This window comes from Lissotriton helveticus, chromosome 2_1 (genome assembly GCF_964261635.1).
Source record: "Lissotriton helveticus chromosome 2_1, aLisHel1.1, whole genome shotgun sequence".
NCBI classification, from domain to species: Eukaryota; Metazoa; Chordata; class Amphibia; order Caudata; family Salamandridae; genus Lissotriton; species Lissotriton helveticus.
Window position 1 is genome coordinate 1,225,295,824 of NC_136059.1, and position 18,328 is coordinate 1,225,314,151.

Below are 18,328 nucleotides of genomic sequence, written 5' to 3' on the forward strand. Positions count from 1 at the left end.
ACGTGCAATTAGTGCAGTCGCAGAGCATAACGAGCACCCCACAGCCATATGGAAACATGCGATTCATTCAGATATTTGGCTACGCAGCCTTGAGGAATGGCATGAGTAGATCATCTGTGGGCAGATCAGCCATTCATGCAGGCACAGGACAACCAGCCAGGAGGCAGCATGCATGTCATACAGCAATGGGGGTAACTCTTTACCAGTGCTGCCGGAGTTGGGGAGTTGCTCAGGATTTCACAAGAATGTAATGGTCAGTAGATGAGAATTGATGGGAGGCTGGTCAAGCATCAGTATGCAATCTTGCACAAGTGTTATGACTGCCACCTGAAATGCATCAAACAGTGGGATTCCTTCAATACATCTGTGCGGGGGTCAATAGTCAAAAGTCAGACATATTAATTGGGTTTTCAGGGATCGGAATGGAAGGCAGGTTAGATTAAAAGTGAAAGCAACAGTTTTTAGGGTGAAATTAACACCTAATACTTAAATCTCCATATTTTATGTATCTCTACTTGCACGTTTGAGATGTGATTTTTATTCAGTATTTCGTGGACCTGCTGGAATCGCTGTTACGGCAAAGTCTCCATTGGCCAAAATGGCATTCCATTCCATCAAACAGTCACTGTACCGCAGCAGTGCCCTGCTTTCAGAGAGGACACGACAGAGGGAGATGGTTGAGCATTAGCACTGTCTGTAAAGGGATGAGATGCCTTCTGTAGCAGCAGCGTCTCACCCTCTCAGACACAAGCAGACCAGCCATCCAGGCAAAGGAAGACTCAAGTAACCAGTCATCCCGAGACTGCGCCATAGAGAGAAAACAAAGGTGTCCTTTCTAACATGATCATTGTTGTATAACAGTGTGACCATCTCTCAGAATGCCCTGTACAGCCATTGAAACGGGCCCTAGAGGGGACGCCTTGGGAGTGACGGGATGTTGTTTTTGTTGCCAATCATTTTGCAGTGTCTTGATTAGTGTCATAGAGTGGGGCCTCAGCTCTGCTTTTACCCAGTGGAAATATTTTGTATCACTGTTCAGAAGTTGTCTCATGTCGCACTTCAGTAACTTATGCAGTGCAGGCCGAATCTTGGCATTCCAGTTCTTGACGTTTTGCTTTCCCATTTTAAATGCATTATTAGGAGTTTCAAAATGCAAAGAAAAAGAGTGCTGGTGACACTGCTAATCCCTAAAACGGGGAAGAGTGAGATCTATGAATTATGAACAAAATAAACTTTTTTTTTCAAAAGTGGTTTCTGAAATACCCATCTTCGTCTGTCATACATGTGCAGTTTATCACATTGAGTGCGAAAAATGTGGCGTAACAATAGCCCTCGCAGCCCCTGCAGTGTGAGGGGCCCAGAGCTTTAAGGGGCACCCTCTGGCGTGGGCAGGGGGCCCCTGGGATGAGAGCTCCTGACTAGGTCAGGAGCGTGGTGGGCCCTCTCCATATACATTGCAGGGGGGGCCCAGGCAAGTTTCATTATGCCACTGCTTGCAGTTACTCACTATCTGAAGGCATTTCAGGCTTTCCATTGGCAGGAACTCCGCTCTACTGAGAACTGTTGGTGATGTAACTTTAAAAGTACATCCAAGCACTGATTCCACCAGATCTTGATAGCGGTAACAGCACACGCACCGCAATGCCCAAGGCACACCTGACCCAACTATAGAGCAGTCTTGTCAGTACAACACAAACACATTTGCTTTCACAGAACCTCACTGACGTACTGCATGCATACACTGCATGCAGGGCTATGTCACACTCTATAAGACATTCAATGGCAGCAACCACAGTGATTCCTTCCTTCCAAGCCTAGGACCTCCGGTGCAGCGGGATCACTACCAGGATGGAAGCTAAGACGTGCTGGAAGAGAAGATGAGGTGACTGGTCTTCTACTTCTAGGTGGCAAGGGTTAGAATCCCACCCACCCAAGATTCTGCAGCTACCATCCCTCCTCGTCTACCAAAAGAAGCTCTAAACATCACTTCCATGCAGATAGCTGTCCAGTCACCTGTCTGCCCCTTAGGTGAAACCGTTTCCCCTCTCAGTCCCATCGCCAACAGAAGGTACCCCTCTTTCCCCTCTCCGCTGCACCTGCCTCCTCTGTCCCATTCCTTGTTGTCACCTCACCCTCTCCATCCTCTGATATTACCCCCTTCTTCTCCCTTCTTGAGCTTCCGTCGATACAGTATGTGCAGTGATCCACAACCGCTTGCCTCGCAACAAGTCTCCCCAGTTTAGGTTTATTTTTACGGCAAAGCCAGTATTGTGTCTCTCGTTTTGTCCTCCTGAAAGAGGCGTGCATCAAAATTGTTAATCCTTTGTTGGGGTGTCCCAAACATCTGCTGCACATGTCTAAACACCCTGCACGGCTCGTGGCCCTCAGGGACTGGGATCCGAATGAGGGATGGATGGTTCCATGCAGACGGTGCGATAGCCCCCTATGTTTGAGGCATTCACTGAGGTGGCATGGGCGGCCTGGCGCACAATCCATCATTCCACGCCTCACTCCAGCTCACCCGCAAACTATCAAAAGACCCGCCTGAGGGCCCAAACCCACCTAGAAAAACAAGCATTGCCATAGTGAAATAGGTCTCGCCTTTCGTACCTTATAAGTGTTTAGCAATGCACCAGTGGATGTTGTTGCACCAAGGATATTGTGCTGCATAAATAAATACTTATAAGGTCCCAAAGGCGAGACCTATTGGCTATGCCAATGCTTGTTTGTATTGGAACCTTTGCCCTGCTTTAATAATACTATAGAAGTAAATGTTGCTTTCCTAAACTCCTCATTTAAAAGAAAGAAACTGAATGTCCCTGGAAGAGTTGTATGTTAGTACATCCCCTGCAACTACGATGTCTGTCATTACATCTCCTACTCTAAAACACTTGTCATTAATTACATCTTCACTAAGGAGGAGAACTGTTGTGAGCTCACCCCCTTTGTTATTCACCTACTTAACTCTTACCCTATTTTTGAAACCCTTACCGTAATCTATATTATATACCTTACTTGTGTATTGTGAGGCTTTACCACACCTCGTTTGTGTACACTAAACGTGCTGTTTCTTTCCAGCCTTCCTTCGAGCCAAAAACGTACTTCCTTTTTGGGATTCTGTGTGGGCTGACGATATTTAACTGCGCCAGTATATATCTCCCATTTCCATTGGCTCTCTTCAGCAAACTGCTAGACCAGCAGCCCACATTGGCAGATCTGAAGGAACTTGACCCTGTTAGAGGAAGGTAAGTGTTGGCAATGATGAGTCATTGTGCATGTGCATTGTGAACTAAAGGGAAAAGAGTCCGCATTTTGACAGATTATTATTGCTGCAACACCATGCAGTGTTTTTCTTCTATTCCACAATAAGCTGCAATCCACAATACATGTAACTCAAAGGATTATACCAGTTTATGAGGCAATGTTAGAGTAAGCTGCTGTATGAGCCTGGAAATCTTTATCTGCTATCAATATTGATGTATCATTCTCATCTGGTTTTAGAGATGGACACCTTAATCTCACTCATGCACCTCATTAGTGGTATATAGAGATGTGAGAGGTAAATGCAGCTCTGTCTGCATGTTGTTGTTACTTTCTTCTCTGGGTAGAGGGACTATCACCTCTGTACTGAAATATTCACTGTATCATTAAATAACTGCATATTTTTCTTACTGTTGTACAATTGTATAGGTTTTTCTATTTGTGTATGTGAGACAGGCCCTCTTTTTTGCATAGGCACTCCCTGACTTGTGTTGCTGGTTTTTTAACTCATGCACATTAGTTTATGTGCCTTGACACATGGATGCCAGCCTCACTGATATATGTATATCAAAAGGTTACCAAGGGACCCAACCTTATTCTTTAGTATTTCTTTATCACCCTATTTCTGTGCTGTGATGTGCCCAGTCAAGTGCTTAATTTGTAAAATAATAAGTGCCAGGGCCCAAACCAGGAGGCCACTGCAGCTTGCACCACCCATCGCCCCTGTCATCGCTGCCAGAACAGCTACTAATCAACTCTCTTGCATGCAAGTGCGACAGTTCAGATTATTTCAGGTCCCCAAAGCTAGAGGAATGGCTGGTGAGACAGGTATTAGTCATTTTTAATGTACATTATATTTAACAACCGTTGTTCTGCTCATCTCTAAATTATATGAGAACGAACGCCACAATGTGGCAGACTGCCATATGTACGGTGTTGACAATGCAGTGGAGGTGCTGAGCACTGTAAACCAAGAAAGTGCTGGTACTGAGCACTTGAAACTACCAGCTCAAATAATGCACTGGCCCAATCCCTACTGACGAGTGACCTTTTCAGAATCCAAGATCCCTGTTGCCACAAGAGAGGCTGGCTCTCCCTTCCTCCAGGGTGTGTGTCCCACCCAGCTCTCAAGGCTGCAGGCAATCCACAAATCTATCTGGGATGGCTCCTCCACCTCCACATGCCTTTCCAAGGCCCCGGGCTTCCAATATGGGACACACAGGCCTCTCTTTACTGTACTATACATAGGCAAACATACATGCCCATCAGTGCGTCAGCCGTGGCCCTGAGTTATCACATCGAAGTCAAGTTGCTTAGAGACCATTGTTAATTGGCTCATGTGTTCTGAGGATTTGTCAGCAGTCATGCTACATGACCCTACGTCGCAGCAGTCTTGGATTGTGCTGCAATGTGTATTCTACCTGCAATTTTTTTGAGGTGCCACTTACACCTGGGAATAACAGCATATCTGCCTGCTCCCTTGTGGTGACCATCTCGATGTTGACACGCACAACCGGCTATACCTGTGTATGACATGCACACCTTGCAGCTTTTTAGTTAGCTTGCAGGTATCTTAACGGTGAGACACACACCTGGAGATTACAGTGCGTACTCTTCACTAGAGCCACCTTACTGTAATTCGCACTCCAGAATCTTTTTATTTGATCATTGCATTTCTTCCCATGTTCCACGTTGATGTGCACACCTACCTTCTGGGTATTATTGCTTTATTCTGCCTTGCTCTGCATATACTTTATGAATAGAGTGGTGTGGGAAGAGACATTTTTTAATGTGCCAGGCAACAGTTTGGAGACTACAGATATGCATCCAGTGACATTCAAAGGAGAAAAGAGTCCAATGTTAGGTTACAGAGCTTTGAGTTCTGAGTTTTAAGAGAAGGAAAATTGTTGGAAAATTGTATGTGGCAGAATTCGGGCTTTCAGTTCCTGGTTTGATTCATCAAAGCGATTTAGGTATCACACTTGATCCTAATAGTAAGGATCGAGTGTTGCTGGAAAAGGCTGAATTGGATTTGGTGGAGAGGTTAAGTAAAGACTTTCCTGACCGTCTTTTGGGTACCGTGGGCAAACCAAAAGGGGTTGTGCACAAAATTGTACTCAAAGACATGCCTAAGCCACTAGGTCATAAAGTGAGAAACATCCTTTTGAGTGTTAAAGCTGAGGTTGCCATGGAGTTGGAGAAGTTGGAAAAAAGGGCCTCATAGAACCAACTGAGTGTGCAGAATGGCTTGCACCTTTATAATTTACAAGGAAGGCTAAAGGGCTGATAAAGTTGTGCATTGACTTGCGGGACCTAAACAAGAATATTGTTGTTGAGAAATTTCCTCTTCCTAGGAATAATGAGTTGCTTGCCAAGATTTAAGGGGTTAAGTGTTTCTCTGCCATTGATTTGGCTTCCGCCTATTATCAGATACCTCTTCATCCTGATAGTAAAAGTCTTACAGAATTTATCATTCCTTGCAGGTGCTATTGATTTGTTCGCATGCTGTTTGGATTGGTGTTAGCTGCTGCTGTTTTCCAAAGGTCTATTATAAATTATTTAGAGGTCTAGCAGGTGAGGTTTGTGTCCGTATTAGGATACAATCTGTTCTTGGAAGATTGAGGGCAAATGGTTTAACAGTGGAATTGAAGAAATGCAGGTTTTGCAGGCAATCAGTCACTTATTTTGTAAATGATGTTATTGAAGCTGGAGTCTCACCTAAGAAGGAAATCCTTGAGTCAAGTAGAGATACTCGAGCTCCAACTTGTAAAATTCATGTCAGGTCATTCTTAGGTCTGTCAGAATTCTATTCTAAGTTTGTGAGGGAATCTGCAGAAAAGAGTTGAATTTAAGACAATTGTAGAAGTTATACCCAAGAGTTTGAGTGGAATACAGTATTGCAGAGTGAATTTCAGAGTATTAAGAATTATATTTATGCTGCTGTTCCCTTACCAGGGTATGATCATAGCGCCGGTTCTATACTGACCACTGATATCAGTGGTGAGGGTTAAGGAGCTGTTGTGTCACAAGTCTCAAGTAATGGTTCAGAGAGCACAGTGTAATTTGCTTCACGTTCACAGTCACTTACTGAGGAGAAATACTCAATGATTGTAGGAAGGTAGGATCCTTCTCCATGTGTACCCCCACTTTTTGCATGGTGCTAAGCTGTTTTTTGGGAGGGATTTTCAAAAACGTTATTAAGCATTGCGGCATGTTACAGGTTGGCACTTTCATCCAATAATGTAATAATGGTTGCACTTACAGGTGGGATCATCATTACAGAGTAATTGACAGGTACGAGTAATCATGTCATTACACATCAACTTAGGAGCAGTGATTATTGCATTAAAAAAGGGGGTGTGTGGGTAGTGAGTTAGGGCCAGATGTAGGTCGGTCGGTAACGGCCGAAAATCGGAATTTTCGGCCGTTACCGACCGGAAAATCAGATTTGGTATGTAGGGCCCAGAATTTTACAGATTCGGTAAATTTACCGATCGGTAAATTTACCGAATCTGTAAAATACCGAATCGGTATTTATACCTATTCGGTATTTTTGATATGTAGGTGGGACTCTTCTGAGTCCCACAACCCTTACCGATTCTGTATTTTACCATCAAATATATTTGATGGTAAAATACCGATTCAGGTGTGCATGCACATGTGTGCATGCACACCTGTGCCATATGACAGGCAGACCTGCCCTTAGGGCAGGTATGCCTGCCACATGGCCCCCAAATCTTTTTTGGGGGTGCTAGAGGGTGTCAAAGTGACACCCCCTGCACCCTTGTCAAAATCTGTATTTACCGATTCGGTAAATACCGACCGGTAATGCCCCATTCATTCCTATGGGCTTCAAAGCCCATAGGAACGAATGGGCCATTACCGGTCGGTATTTACCGAATCGGTAAATACAGATTTTTACCGATTCGGTAGCAGGAACATCTGGATGTTCCTACATCTCAACCCCTTAGATTTACCGATTTTTAATTACCGAATCGGTATGATTCGGTAATTAAAAATCGGTAAATCTATTTTACCTACATCGGGCCCTTAGTTGGTAAAGTTTGCATCTACGGGATCCTCGCTGGCAATCTGGCCGTCAGTGGTCGGGGAGTCTACTGCAAGCACGTCTGGGGTGGCCAGTCGGTGGAGGTAGGAAACAAGAGGGCCCCATATGTCGGGGGGTCTGCTTGCAGCTGGCATCAAATCCCAGAGTTCGCCCAGGAGTGTTTGGCAATGGGCTGCGTCGTCTGACCAGCACCTGACCTAAGGTGCTGGTTTACGACCCCAGTGAATGGCCACCCGGCGCTTAGCAAGCACCAGGAGCATCATGGTCAGTGTACGGTTAGCATCTGAAATGTGTTTAACATCACGCAGCCAGAGACCACCAGCTTAACATGAACAATCAAATGGAGGACCTCCCCTCCCCCTGCCTGCACACACCCTCGCTGACCCCTAATAATCACCCCAGTTAAATACCAAAGTTAGTGGTCAGGGATACAAGCCGGCTGTTATGTTATCGGTACCAGTCGGTAGGGAGCGCAGCCCTATCACAAGGAAATTATATCCAGTAATGGCGCAGACAGATATAGCTCCTTAACCAGGGGTACATCTTCACAGGTAAACTACAGAATACATATAATCAACGCAGACTGAATCAATGCGCATGTAATATCGGGAATGTAATAAAGATAAGCGGCAACTATGTATAAAGACAAATGCCAGTACAAAAATGTTACCAATGAAAGGACACAGTTCCTAAAGTGGGGTGCAAAAAGTCACCCATACACACAACGCTGATGGGACTTCACGTCGACTCCGAGTGCACGTTCACCAGGCACTCCTTCCTGCAGTCTCAGTTGGCACCAAGACACGCACACCGTGCTGCAGAGACTCACTTTCTTCCGGCCACACCACAACACGCTCACCGTGTCTGAGCCTCCCTTCTCCTCGGGTGCACTCGATGCCCAGGAGCTCTTCACCAGCACCTCCGGTGCACCCCGACACACACCCTGCGCATCCAAGACTCACTCCACTTCTGATGCACACGTTTACCAGACGCTCCTCACCAACGTCTCCTGTGCACCACGACATGCACCCTCACCAGTGGGTACCCCCTACCTAAGATTTCTCTTTCCTTCTTTTTGTATAAATTGCTTTTCTAGATGTATGGGTGACTTTTTTTGCACCCTTTAGTATGGGTGACTTTTTGCACCCCACTTTAGGAACTGTGTCCTTTCATTGGTATATACGTATGAATTAGGAGCATGGACACTGGACCTTTATCAGCTCCTAGGTCCCCCCTTTTTGTGTGAAGTACAAAAATGTTAGCTGAAATTATACAAGTATTTGTATGCATGTAATTTGAATAAGAAGTTCGGTCAAACTGTATCTAAATTGTTAAAACCCAATAAACAAATAAAAAATAAAAATGAAATGTGTTTAACATGTCCCAGGAGGCATAGTAGGGGATCAGGGGGAATGGGCTCAAGCATGATGTCGCTGATCGCGGTGCACACCTCCAGCCAGAACGAGGAAACTATGGGACACAACCAGGCCAGGTGTGCAAAGTCCGCACCTGGTGCCGAGCAGCGCGCTCATCTGTCACTGTCCATCAGGCCCATCTTGTGTAGCAATGTGGGGGTGCGGTAGAGTCTGTGTAGATATTTAAAATGAGTGAGCCGCAGGCGATAGTTGGGAGAAAGGCGTTTAGTTTGGTTGCAGCAGTATCGCCACTGCTCAGGGGAGACGTCTCTTTCCAGGTCTGCACCCCATGCGTTGTGAGGCGCGCTCAGTGTTTTTGGGTGAAGCAGCTAGTGTTAGATCCCATGCGCTGTGTGAGCAGGCCCATAGAGGAAGGAAGTTCATATGTGGAAGCCCCGCAGGTCCAGCCGGGCCGGGGCAGCAATCAGTGATAGGCTAAGGGCAGGAAGCGGTCCAGCTCCAATGCAAGGCGGGTCGAGGATAGAACCAGGATGCAACAGGATAAACAGGCCACCGAGTCTGGAGATGCCGCCGGCGCCAGGCCCACGTCGCAGCGGTGTAAGGGAGGAGGCCAATGCATGCTGCAATCCTACTTGGGGTAAGTGCTCGGAGTCCAGTGTGGCCACAGCTCGGATCAGGCAGTCAGAATTTGAAATTGCATTGCCTTTATGCGGTGGAACAAAGGCAACAAATAGTTGCCTAATTTTTCAAAATAGCTTTGTCCTTTCAATATCATAAAGTATTGCTCCTCTTACATGCAATGTGTGAACAGCTATTGCTGCCACTGAATCTGGTTGCAGGAAGAATATTGGCAACTCTACAGATTGGTACAAATGAAAGGCAGAAAGTACCTGTGGTAGAAATTTTGGGTTGGTATGAAGAACCACTTTGTCATTGTGTAAGCAGAAAAATGGTTTTTCAATTGTGAATGCCTGTAGATCACCAACTCTGCTCAGCGAAATAATAGCTACGGGGAAAGCAACTTTCCATGTGAGAAACTGTAGCTCACATTTGTGTAACGGTTCATATGGTAGACCCATGAACCTGATAAGGAAAATGGTCAGGTTCCACGATGGTGCGGGTGGAAGTCTTGGTGGAATCACTCTTTTTAGTCCTTCCATGAATACCTAAATAACAGGGACTCTAAAAAGTGAGAGATGCTGTCTGTTCTGCAGATATGCACCAATGGCAGCCAGATGTAATCTCATGGATATATACACTAAATTTGAGCGTTGTAAATGCAGTAAGTAACAGATGATGTTTTGTACTGAAGCATCAAGCGGGTTAATGTTGTTGTTATTGCAGTATATAAAAAAACGTTTCCACTTGGCTGCATAATGATTTAATGATATATGGTGAGAGGTTCAGATAACTAAACTCTATGACCTCAGGAGCAAGGTTGAGCTCCGTTGGATTTGGATGCCTTATGTCTCCATGGCTCTGGGTGAGGAGACTGGGCGTGAGGTGCAGCTTTTGATGTGGCACTACCGACAGTTCTTGCAGGGTTGTGAACCATGGCTGTCGACCCCATGTAGGAGCAACCAGGATCAGAGTCAGGGATGCTTGCCTGAGCTTCCAAAGCACTAACAGAAGGAGTGGGAGAGGCGGAAAAGAGTAAGCAAACATTCCTGACCAGTTCATCCATAGTGCATTGCCTTTGGATTGTGGGTGTGGATACCTGGTGGCAAAGTTTGGGCATTTTAAGTTAAGGTGAGTCGCAAACAGATCTATTTTCGGAAACCACAACATTTGGAGGAACAGAAGGAGAACTTGAGGGTGAAGTTCCCACTCATGGATCTGTTGCTTTTGCCTGCTGAGCAGGTATGCTATCTGATTGCTTTGTCCTGGTAGGTGTTCTTCCATGATATAGATCTTTTGCAGAATGGCCCACCTCAAAATGGCCTGTGCGAGATGTGACAGTTAGAGAGAGTGTCCCCCCTCCCTGTTTTTGTACTTAGTACATTGCTGCCATGTTGTCTTTACAAATCAAAACAGCTTTGCCTATGAGGTGGGTCTGAAATGCTTTCAGTACCAGAAACATTTCTAGCAGTTCCAGGTGATTGATATGAAGCTACTTCTGCTTCGGAATCCACAGTATTTGAATGGTTAGAGTCTGGAGATATGTTTCGTAACCTGTTAGCGATGCGTCTGCTGTTAAGATCGCCTGTGGAATCCGGTCAATGAATGCCCGCCCTTTGGACAAGTTCTGTGGATTCCACCACTGCAGAGAGCGATGGGTGCGGCCGTCCACCAACACTAGATCTCTTAGTTTACCCTGTGACTGATTCCACTGATGAGCTAAGCATTCTTGAAGGGGATGTATTTGAAGCCTTGCATTGGGGACTATTGTGATGCAGGACGCCATCAGTCCTAGAAATTGCATGAACACTCTTGCAGGAAGCGATTGGTTGGCTTGAAATTGGGATACTAGGGTTTGAATATTGGGTATTCTGGCCGCAGTTGAAAATGCTAGAGCTAGAGCTTTTTTAGTATCTACAGTGGCCCCCAAGTTTGTTTGAGGCATGGAGGGCTGCAGATCTGATTTCCTCAGATTGACTGTGAAGCCTAGACTGTGTAACAGTTGTAGTGTGGTCTGTGTGTGCTGGAGACATTTTTTATGAGAGCTGGCTTTGATGAGCCAGTCGTTCAGATACGGGAAGACATGCATGTTTTGTCTCCTCAGATGAGCTGCGACTACTGCCAGACTTTTGGTAAACACGCTGGGAGCAGTAGTGACTCCGAAAGGAAGCACTTTGAACTGGTAGTGATGACCCTCTACCAAAAACGTTAGGTATTTGCGATGAGCGGGATGGATTGGCATACGGAGGTATGCATCCTTTAAGTCCAGAGTGGACAGTAAGTCGCCCTGTTGCAGTAGTGGAAGCACTTGTTGTAGAGTGACCATATGGGAATGATCAGAATGAATGTAGAGATTTGAATCTCTGAGGTCTAATATGGGTCTGAGTGATCTATACTTCTTGGGAATCAAGAAGTAAAGGGAATAGACACCTGTCCCCTGATATTTTAATGGAACTGGCTTTATTGCTCCTTTCTCCAGAAGAGAGTGAACCTCTTGTTTTAACAGGTGAAGGTGTTCTGGAGATAGTTTGTGTGTTCTTGGTGGAATGTTTAGAGGGTTGTTGGTAAGCTCCAGGCAATAACCAGATTGGATAATTTGTAATATCCATTTGTCTGACGTGATGGTATTCCAGACTGGTTGAGTTAGACGTCCCCCTACAGGAGTGGAATGATCGAGGGTAGCGCAAAAGAGTCTCTGTTTGGTATTTTCTGTAGACATACTCTTGGAGTCCGCCCTATAATAGGAGCGACAAAGGAAACCCCTACCTGAAGCTGATTGCAAAGCCCCCATGGACTTAGCTACCTCAGTCGACCCCATGTAGGAGCAACCAGGATCAGAGTCAGGGATGCTTGCCTGAGCTTCCAAAGCACTAACAGAAGGAGTGGGAGAGGCGGAAAAGAGTAAGCAAACATTCCTGACCAGTTCATCCATAGTGCATTGCCTTTGGATTGTGGGTGTGGATACCTGGTGGAAAAGTTTGGGCATTTTAAGTTAAGGTGAGTCGCAAACAGATCTATTTTCGGAAACCACAACATTTGGAGGAACAGAAGGAGAACTTGAGGGTGAAGTTCCCACTCATGGATCTGTTGCTTTTGCCTGCTGAGCAGGTATGCTATCTGATTGCTTTGTCCTGGTAGGTGTTCTTCCATGATATGGATCTTTTGCAGAATGGCCCGCCTAAAAATGGCCTGTGCGAGATGTGACAGTTAGAGAGAGTGTCCCCCCTCCCTGTTTTTGTACTTAGTACATTGCTGCCATGTTGTCTTTACGAATCAAAACAGCTTTGCCTATGAGGTGGGTCTGAAATGCTTTCAGTACCAGAAACATTTCTAGCAGTTCCAGGTGATTGATATGAAGCTACTTCTGCTTCGGAATCCACAGTATTTGAATGGTTAGAGTCTGGAGATATGTTTCCTAACCTGTTAGCGATGCGTCTGCTGTTAAGATCGCCTGTGGAATCCGGTCAATGAATGCCCGCCCTTTGGGCAAGTTCTGTGGATTCCACCACTGCAGAGAGCGATGGGTGCGGCCGTCCACCAACACTAGATCTCTTAGTTGACCCTGTGACTGATTCCACTGATGAGCTAAGCATTCTTGAAGGGGATGTATTTGAAGCCTTGCATGGGGGACTATTGTGATGCAGGACGCCATCATTCCTAGAAATTGCATGAACACTCTTGCAGGAAGCGATTGGTTGGCTTGAAATTGGGATACTAGGGTTTGAATATTGGGTATTCTGGCCGCAGTTAAAAATGCTAGAGCTAGAGCTTTTTTAGTATCTACAGTGGCCCCCAAGTATGTTTGAGGCATGGAGGGCTGCAGATCTGATTTCCTCAGATTGACTGTGAAGCCTAGACTGTGTAACAGTTGTAGTGTGGTCTGTGTGTGCTGGAGACATTTTTTATGGGAGCTGGCTTTGATGAGCCAGTCGTTCAGATACGGGAAGACATGCATGTTTTGTCTCCTCAGATGAGCTGCGACTACTGCCAGACTTTTGGTAAACACTCTGGGAGCAGTAGTGACTCCGAAAGGAAGCACTTTGAACTGGTAGTGATGACCCTCTACCAAAAACGTTAGGTATTTGCGATGAGCGGGATGGATTGGTATATGGAGGTATGCATCCTTTAAGTCCAGAGTGGACAGTAAGTCGCCCTGTTGCAGTAGTGGAAGCACTTGTTGTAGAGTGACCATATGGGAATGGTCAGAATGAATGTAGAGATTTAAATCTCTGAGGTCTAATATGGGTCTGAGTGATCTATACTTCTTGGGAATCAAGAAGTAAAGGGAATAGACACCTGTCCCCTGATATTTTAATGGAACTGGCTTTATTGCTCCTTTCTCCAGAAGAGAGTGAACCTCTTGTTTTAACAGGTGAAGGTGTTCTGGAGATAGTTTGTGTGTTCTTGGTGGAATGTTTGGAGGGTTGTTGGTAAGCTCCAGGCAATAACCAGATTGGATAATTTGTAATATCCATTTGTCTGACGTGATGGTATTCCAGACTGGTTGAGTTAGACGTCCCCCTACAGGAGTGGAATGATCGAGGGTAGCGCAAAAGAGTCACTGTTTGGTATTTTCTGTAGACATACTCTTGGAGTCCGCCCTATAATAGGAGCGACAAAGGAAACCCCTACCTGAAGCTGATTGCAAAGCCCCCATGAACTTAGCTACCTCAGTGTCTTTTTTCATCTTTTTCGGTGTGGTGTCAACTGCTGGACCAAAGAGGTGTTCCTTGTCGAATGGTTGGTTAATAATAAAGGCTTGCACCTAAGGTTTGAAACCCGAAACTCTCAACCAAGCATGTCTGCATAATATTAAGCTGGTGTTTACTGTTTGGGCCGCTGTGTCTGCTGCGTCTAAAGCAAATCTAATGGAGGTATTAGTGATGAGCCTGCCCCCTTGAATAAGGTCATTAGCTTTGGACTAATGCTCATCAGGTAAAAATTGCATGAGCTTCTCTAACTCGTCATAGTGAGCTCTAACGTAACAAGCTAATAAGGCTTGAACATTAGCAATGCGCCAATGATTGGCTGCTTGCGACGCTACCCTTTTGCCGGAGGCATCAATTAACTTCGACTCCTTATCAGGCTTCACCTGTGGACTGTGAATTAGCTCTCTTCTCTGCATTCGAAACTACAAGAGTCTAAATGCAGCTGACCTTTGATGTTGACAGGGTCAGTAGGTGCAGGTTTGTACTTTTTGTCCACTCTAGGTGTAATTATTCTGGCCCTCACAGGGTCTTTAAAAAATGGGTCTGCATTCTTAAGCATTTCCTTTAGCACTGGATTTATTACCAGCTCTTTTTGTTTCGGATCTGAAGATGGAACGTCGGACCGAAGTTCCTTAGAGAGAGTCTTTTCTGTACTTGCCGTTTTCGGCATAGAAAGTTTCGGCTCCGAAGATTTAATCTTGGATACCAATGGGACGGTTACCAGGACATTCTTCGATATCAGCGCAGAAGATTTTGGCTCGGTGCCAGGATGGGGCCGACTCGAGCCCAAGCCCGAAGGCTTTTCATTGCATTTCGGCACCGGGTCTGAAGGCGTGGTGCTCGAAACTTTCTGTTGTTGCCGACCTTGGCCCTAGGGCAGAGGAGGGACTGGAGCCTTTATGTGGATCAAGTGGCAGGGGAAGTCTCGGTACTCACGATACGTTGACCTGGTGTGACTCGGTCTTCGACATCGGAGTCGGCTTCAGACATGGAGATGTGTTCTTCCTCTACTTCAGCTTTGGCTTCCAGCGCATTGAATTCTTCATGGTTGGAGTCTTCTCCAAAAAGATCCCCTGTGGAGCTGCCTTTTTGATGCATTTTGTGACGTTGAGCCCGACGGTCACGGAGTGTCTTCTTCGATCGAAACGATCGGCACGCGTTGCAGTACTTTTCCTAGTGTTCCAGAGATAGACAAAAAGTGCACACTTTGTGCAAGTCGTTGCGCGGAAACTTAGCGCGACACCCAAGACACAACTTAAATGGAGTCCGTTCGATCGACCGCTATCGAGCCCGACGCGGGTAGGGCCGACAACCCTCCATGAGTATTCCGATCAAAGGTCTTCAACTTGAAACAATACGCGGAGAATCCGAAAACGCATTCGAGAAATAATACCATCGAGGGTAGTGGATTGTGCACCAAGGGGAACCCGAGAAACGGTGTTGAACTGGAGCACAGCAATTCACGTCCGGGTGGAGAAGTGTGGCTCACTGGTTAGAGGAGGCAGACCCTGAAGCAGATGTCAGACCCGGGACCAGGGTTCAATTCCCGACACGGCAGGGTCTTGAGCCCAAATGTCTATGGACTCGATAATTCTCACTTCGGTGCCTACTCGAATCACGGGTTCACACGCTGCAACTCTGGGCAATAGCTTGCTTAATCTCCACTACGGCCCCCCTCGCGGCGGGATGCCTGGCTTTTACCTTGGGGATGCCCAGTATGGGTTATTTCACAGGGAAAAAGCCAGGACGGGTTCCCAAAGCAAGCCCCTTGAGACCTTGCTGTGATAAGGCGCTATATAAGAACCTTTGACATGACATGACAACCCGATGGCGGATAAAAACAATCTAACAATGTAGTTGAGGCCCATGCGCACTATCACTGAAAGGAGGAGTCACCATACCTCATGACTAGAAAATACTTCTTCGAAGAAAAATAACTTGCAAACATCCAGGCCCAACACTAGATGGCAGGAGTATGCACAGCATGTAAATCTACAGCTCTACATGCCAAGAACAGGTGGGACACCTCCCCAGGTCCCGTTTTTGGGGCCCGGCATATTTTTCTTCAACAGACTTTGATCCTAAGCAAGAGAGAGAAAAATACAAAAGGGGGAAAGAGAAAGACCAAAGAATTGTGACAAAAGGAGAAAGCAAAACCTACAAGAGAGAGGGATAAAGGCAGGGAGTGTCTGGTAGTGGATCAAAAAGGTATGAAGTGGAATTAAGTCTACATAGCCTTGGTAACTGGTGTGTAAATGTAAATGTGTGGGACTTGTAAAGCGCACGGCTGCCCGTAAGCGTCCCGGTGCTGAAGACCGCTGGGGAACCCGTCCTGGCTTTCCCTGTGAGATGGTCCCTTCTGGGTATCTCCAAGGTGAAACCAGGCATCCCCGGCGGGCCGTTGTAGAGATGAGGTAAGCTTAATGCCCAGAGTTGCCGGGTGTGATCACTGGTTAGAGTAGGCACCGAGGCGAGAATTGTCAAGTCCGCTGACCCTGTTCCACGACCCTGCCGCGTCGGGAATTGAACCCTGGCCCCGGGCCGTTCTCTGCTTCCGGGTCTGCTGCCTCTAACCAGTGAGCCACACCACACCACAACATTTTCCTTTTATAACTACTGTGTGGTTCTTCTTTCATTTAACCAATACTATAAGGTTGCATTCTGGTAAAACAAGTTGCTTAACATTCCTTCAAGACTAAGCCTGGAGGCTGCTCTCCACAGAAAAATATAGGCATTACCTGTGGGTCAAGGTATTGACTATGGACAGTTCTGCAAAGGTGACTCCCGGTATAGCCAGAAGAGCCCTGAGGTTGTTGGATTATGCTTACAAAGGTAAACATCTACCTGGTCTTAAGAAGAAGGTAGCAGATGATTTGAGTAGGTCTCCGTTGCAACTACAGGAGTAGATTTCCAATGAATGGGATGAGTATAGAATTGGCATTGACTGTGAGTGTGAAGCCATTTCAAAGGAAGAATGGTTGTCTGGTTACGAGGAAGATGAGGTGTTGAGTGTAGTGATGAAACATGTTTTGCAAGAATAGCTTAGTGAGAATAAACTGGATGAAGACTGTAGGAAGTTCTGGTAACTTAAGGTGTTCTTATAGAGAGGGGATAGGGTGGTACAACTCAGGGTACTCAGACAAAGGATTTTGGAAATGATGCATGAAGGACATTTGAGTATTGTCAAGTCAAAAAAGGGCTTAAAGCTTTGTACTGGTGGCCTGGAGTTGATTCAGACATGGAGATGTGTGTGAGGATGTGTGATCAATGTGCAAATCCGGATAAGTCCCAGATGGCCTTCAGGCCTCCATTGGGTCGTAGAGAAAGTTTAGTTAATACCTGGGAAATTATAGCTGTAAACATTCTGGGTCCAGTTTTGGATAGTAAAGGAGAGCTCAAATATATATTATAGTTCTCCTAGGCTAGTATTCTAGGTGGTCCGAAATAGATATGTGTGTTAGAGTAGATTCAGCAGTCATCATTACCTTCATAAAGAGACCTTTTTGAGAGAAGGGATTCCCAAGTGCTTGTTGAGCGATTATGGTCATCAGTTCTCGGCAGAAAAGTTGAAGCCCTTCCTTGCCAGAAATTCAGACAATAGCAAAAAGAAGAGATTATGTACAGAATGCTGAACAAAGCAAACATTCACCCCCAGTCAACAGATCTGGGTTTAATCCATTGTTTTTTTGCCCACCAACCCAGTTTGGACCCAGCCATATGCAAATCAGTCTTGACCGTGCTCCTCATGGGAACAGTCCCACCCAAACTGCCAGGCCAGGTCCTTCCTGGTCTAGAAACAAGCATCCTCGGACCGGTTTCGGGCATCTCCCCATCTCAGCTTTCAGTTGACATCCTTGGAAACTGGTTATGCTTGTGTCTGGGGATCGATTCACTCAATGAGTAGGAGTAAGCCCTAGTACGTTCTGTTGATTACAGGAAGCAGTCCTTCGATAAGAATTAGTTAGTGACATGTTGTGCTTTCCATTTTTTAACAGATAATTTCATATTTGGTGTGTGAGAATATTCAAATTGCTAATGATTTTATAAACAATTTGTTTATACTAGTTTTATTGTAGCTAGTGTCTTCTGGTGAGCACACCCTTACCTACTGTCATTTTGATTTTCCGTAGCTAATGTTAATTTAATGCCATAATTTCATCATTCGCTGGCTGTGTCGAGTCTCGCTTCCCATATTAGGAGCCCTCCTTAACTGTGCCCAGAATGCAGACACCTAGCTGCTCCCTATTGTAAACAAATGGGATGATATTTCCCTTATTTGATCCAACTGCCTTTAT

General features: G+C 45.8%; 1 protein-coding gene across 3 annotated transcripts in view; it reads left to right on the forward strand.

Annotated features, from left to right (window-relative positions):
- LOC144818569 (E3 ISG15--protein ligase HERC5-like) overlaps positions 1–18,328 on the forward strand; it is a 511,308-nt gene that overhangs the window by 394,333 nt on the left and 98,647 nt on the right. For all 3 annotated transcript variants that reach the window (XM_078676100.1, XM_078676101.1, XM_078676102.1), the window contains one exon: positions 3,079–3,245. In XM_078676100.1, coding sequence (XP_078532226.1) covers positions 3,079–3,245 — 167 coding nt within the window. The remainder of the gene's footprint in view (positions 1–3,078; positions 3,246–18,328) is intronic.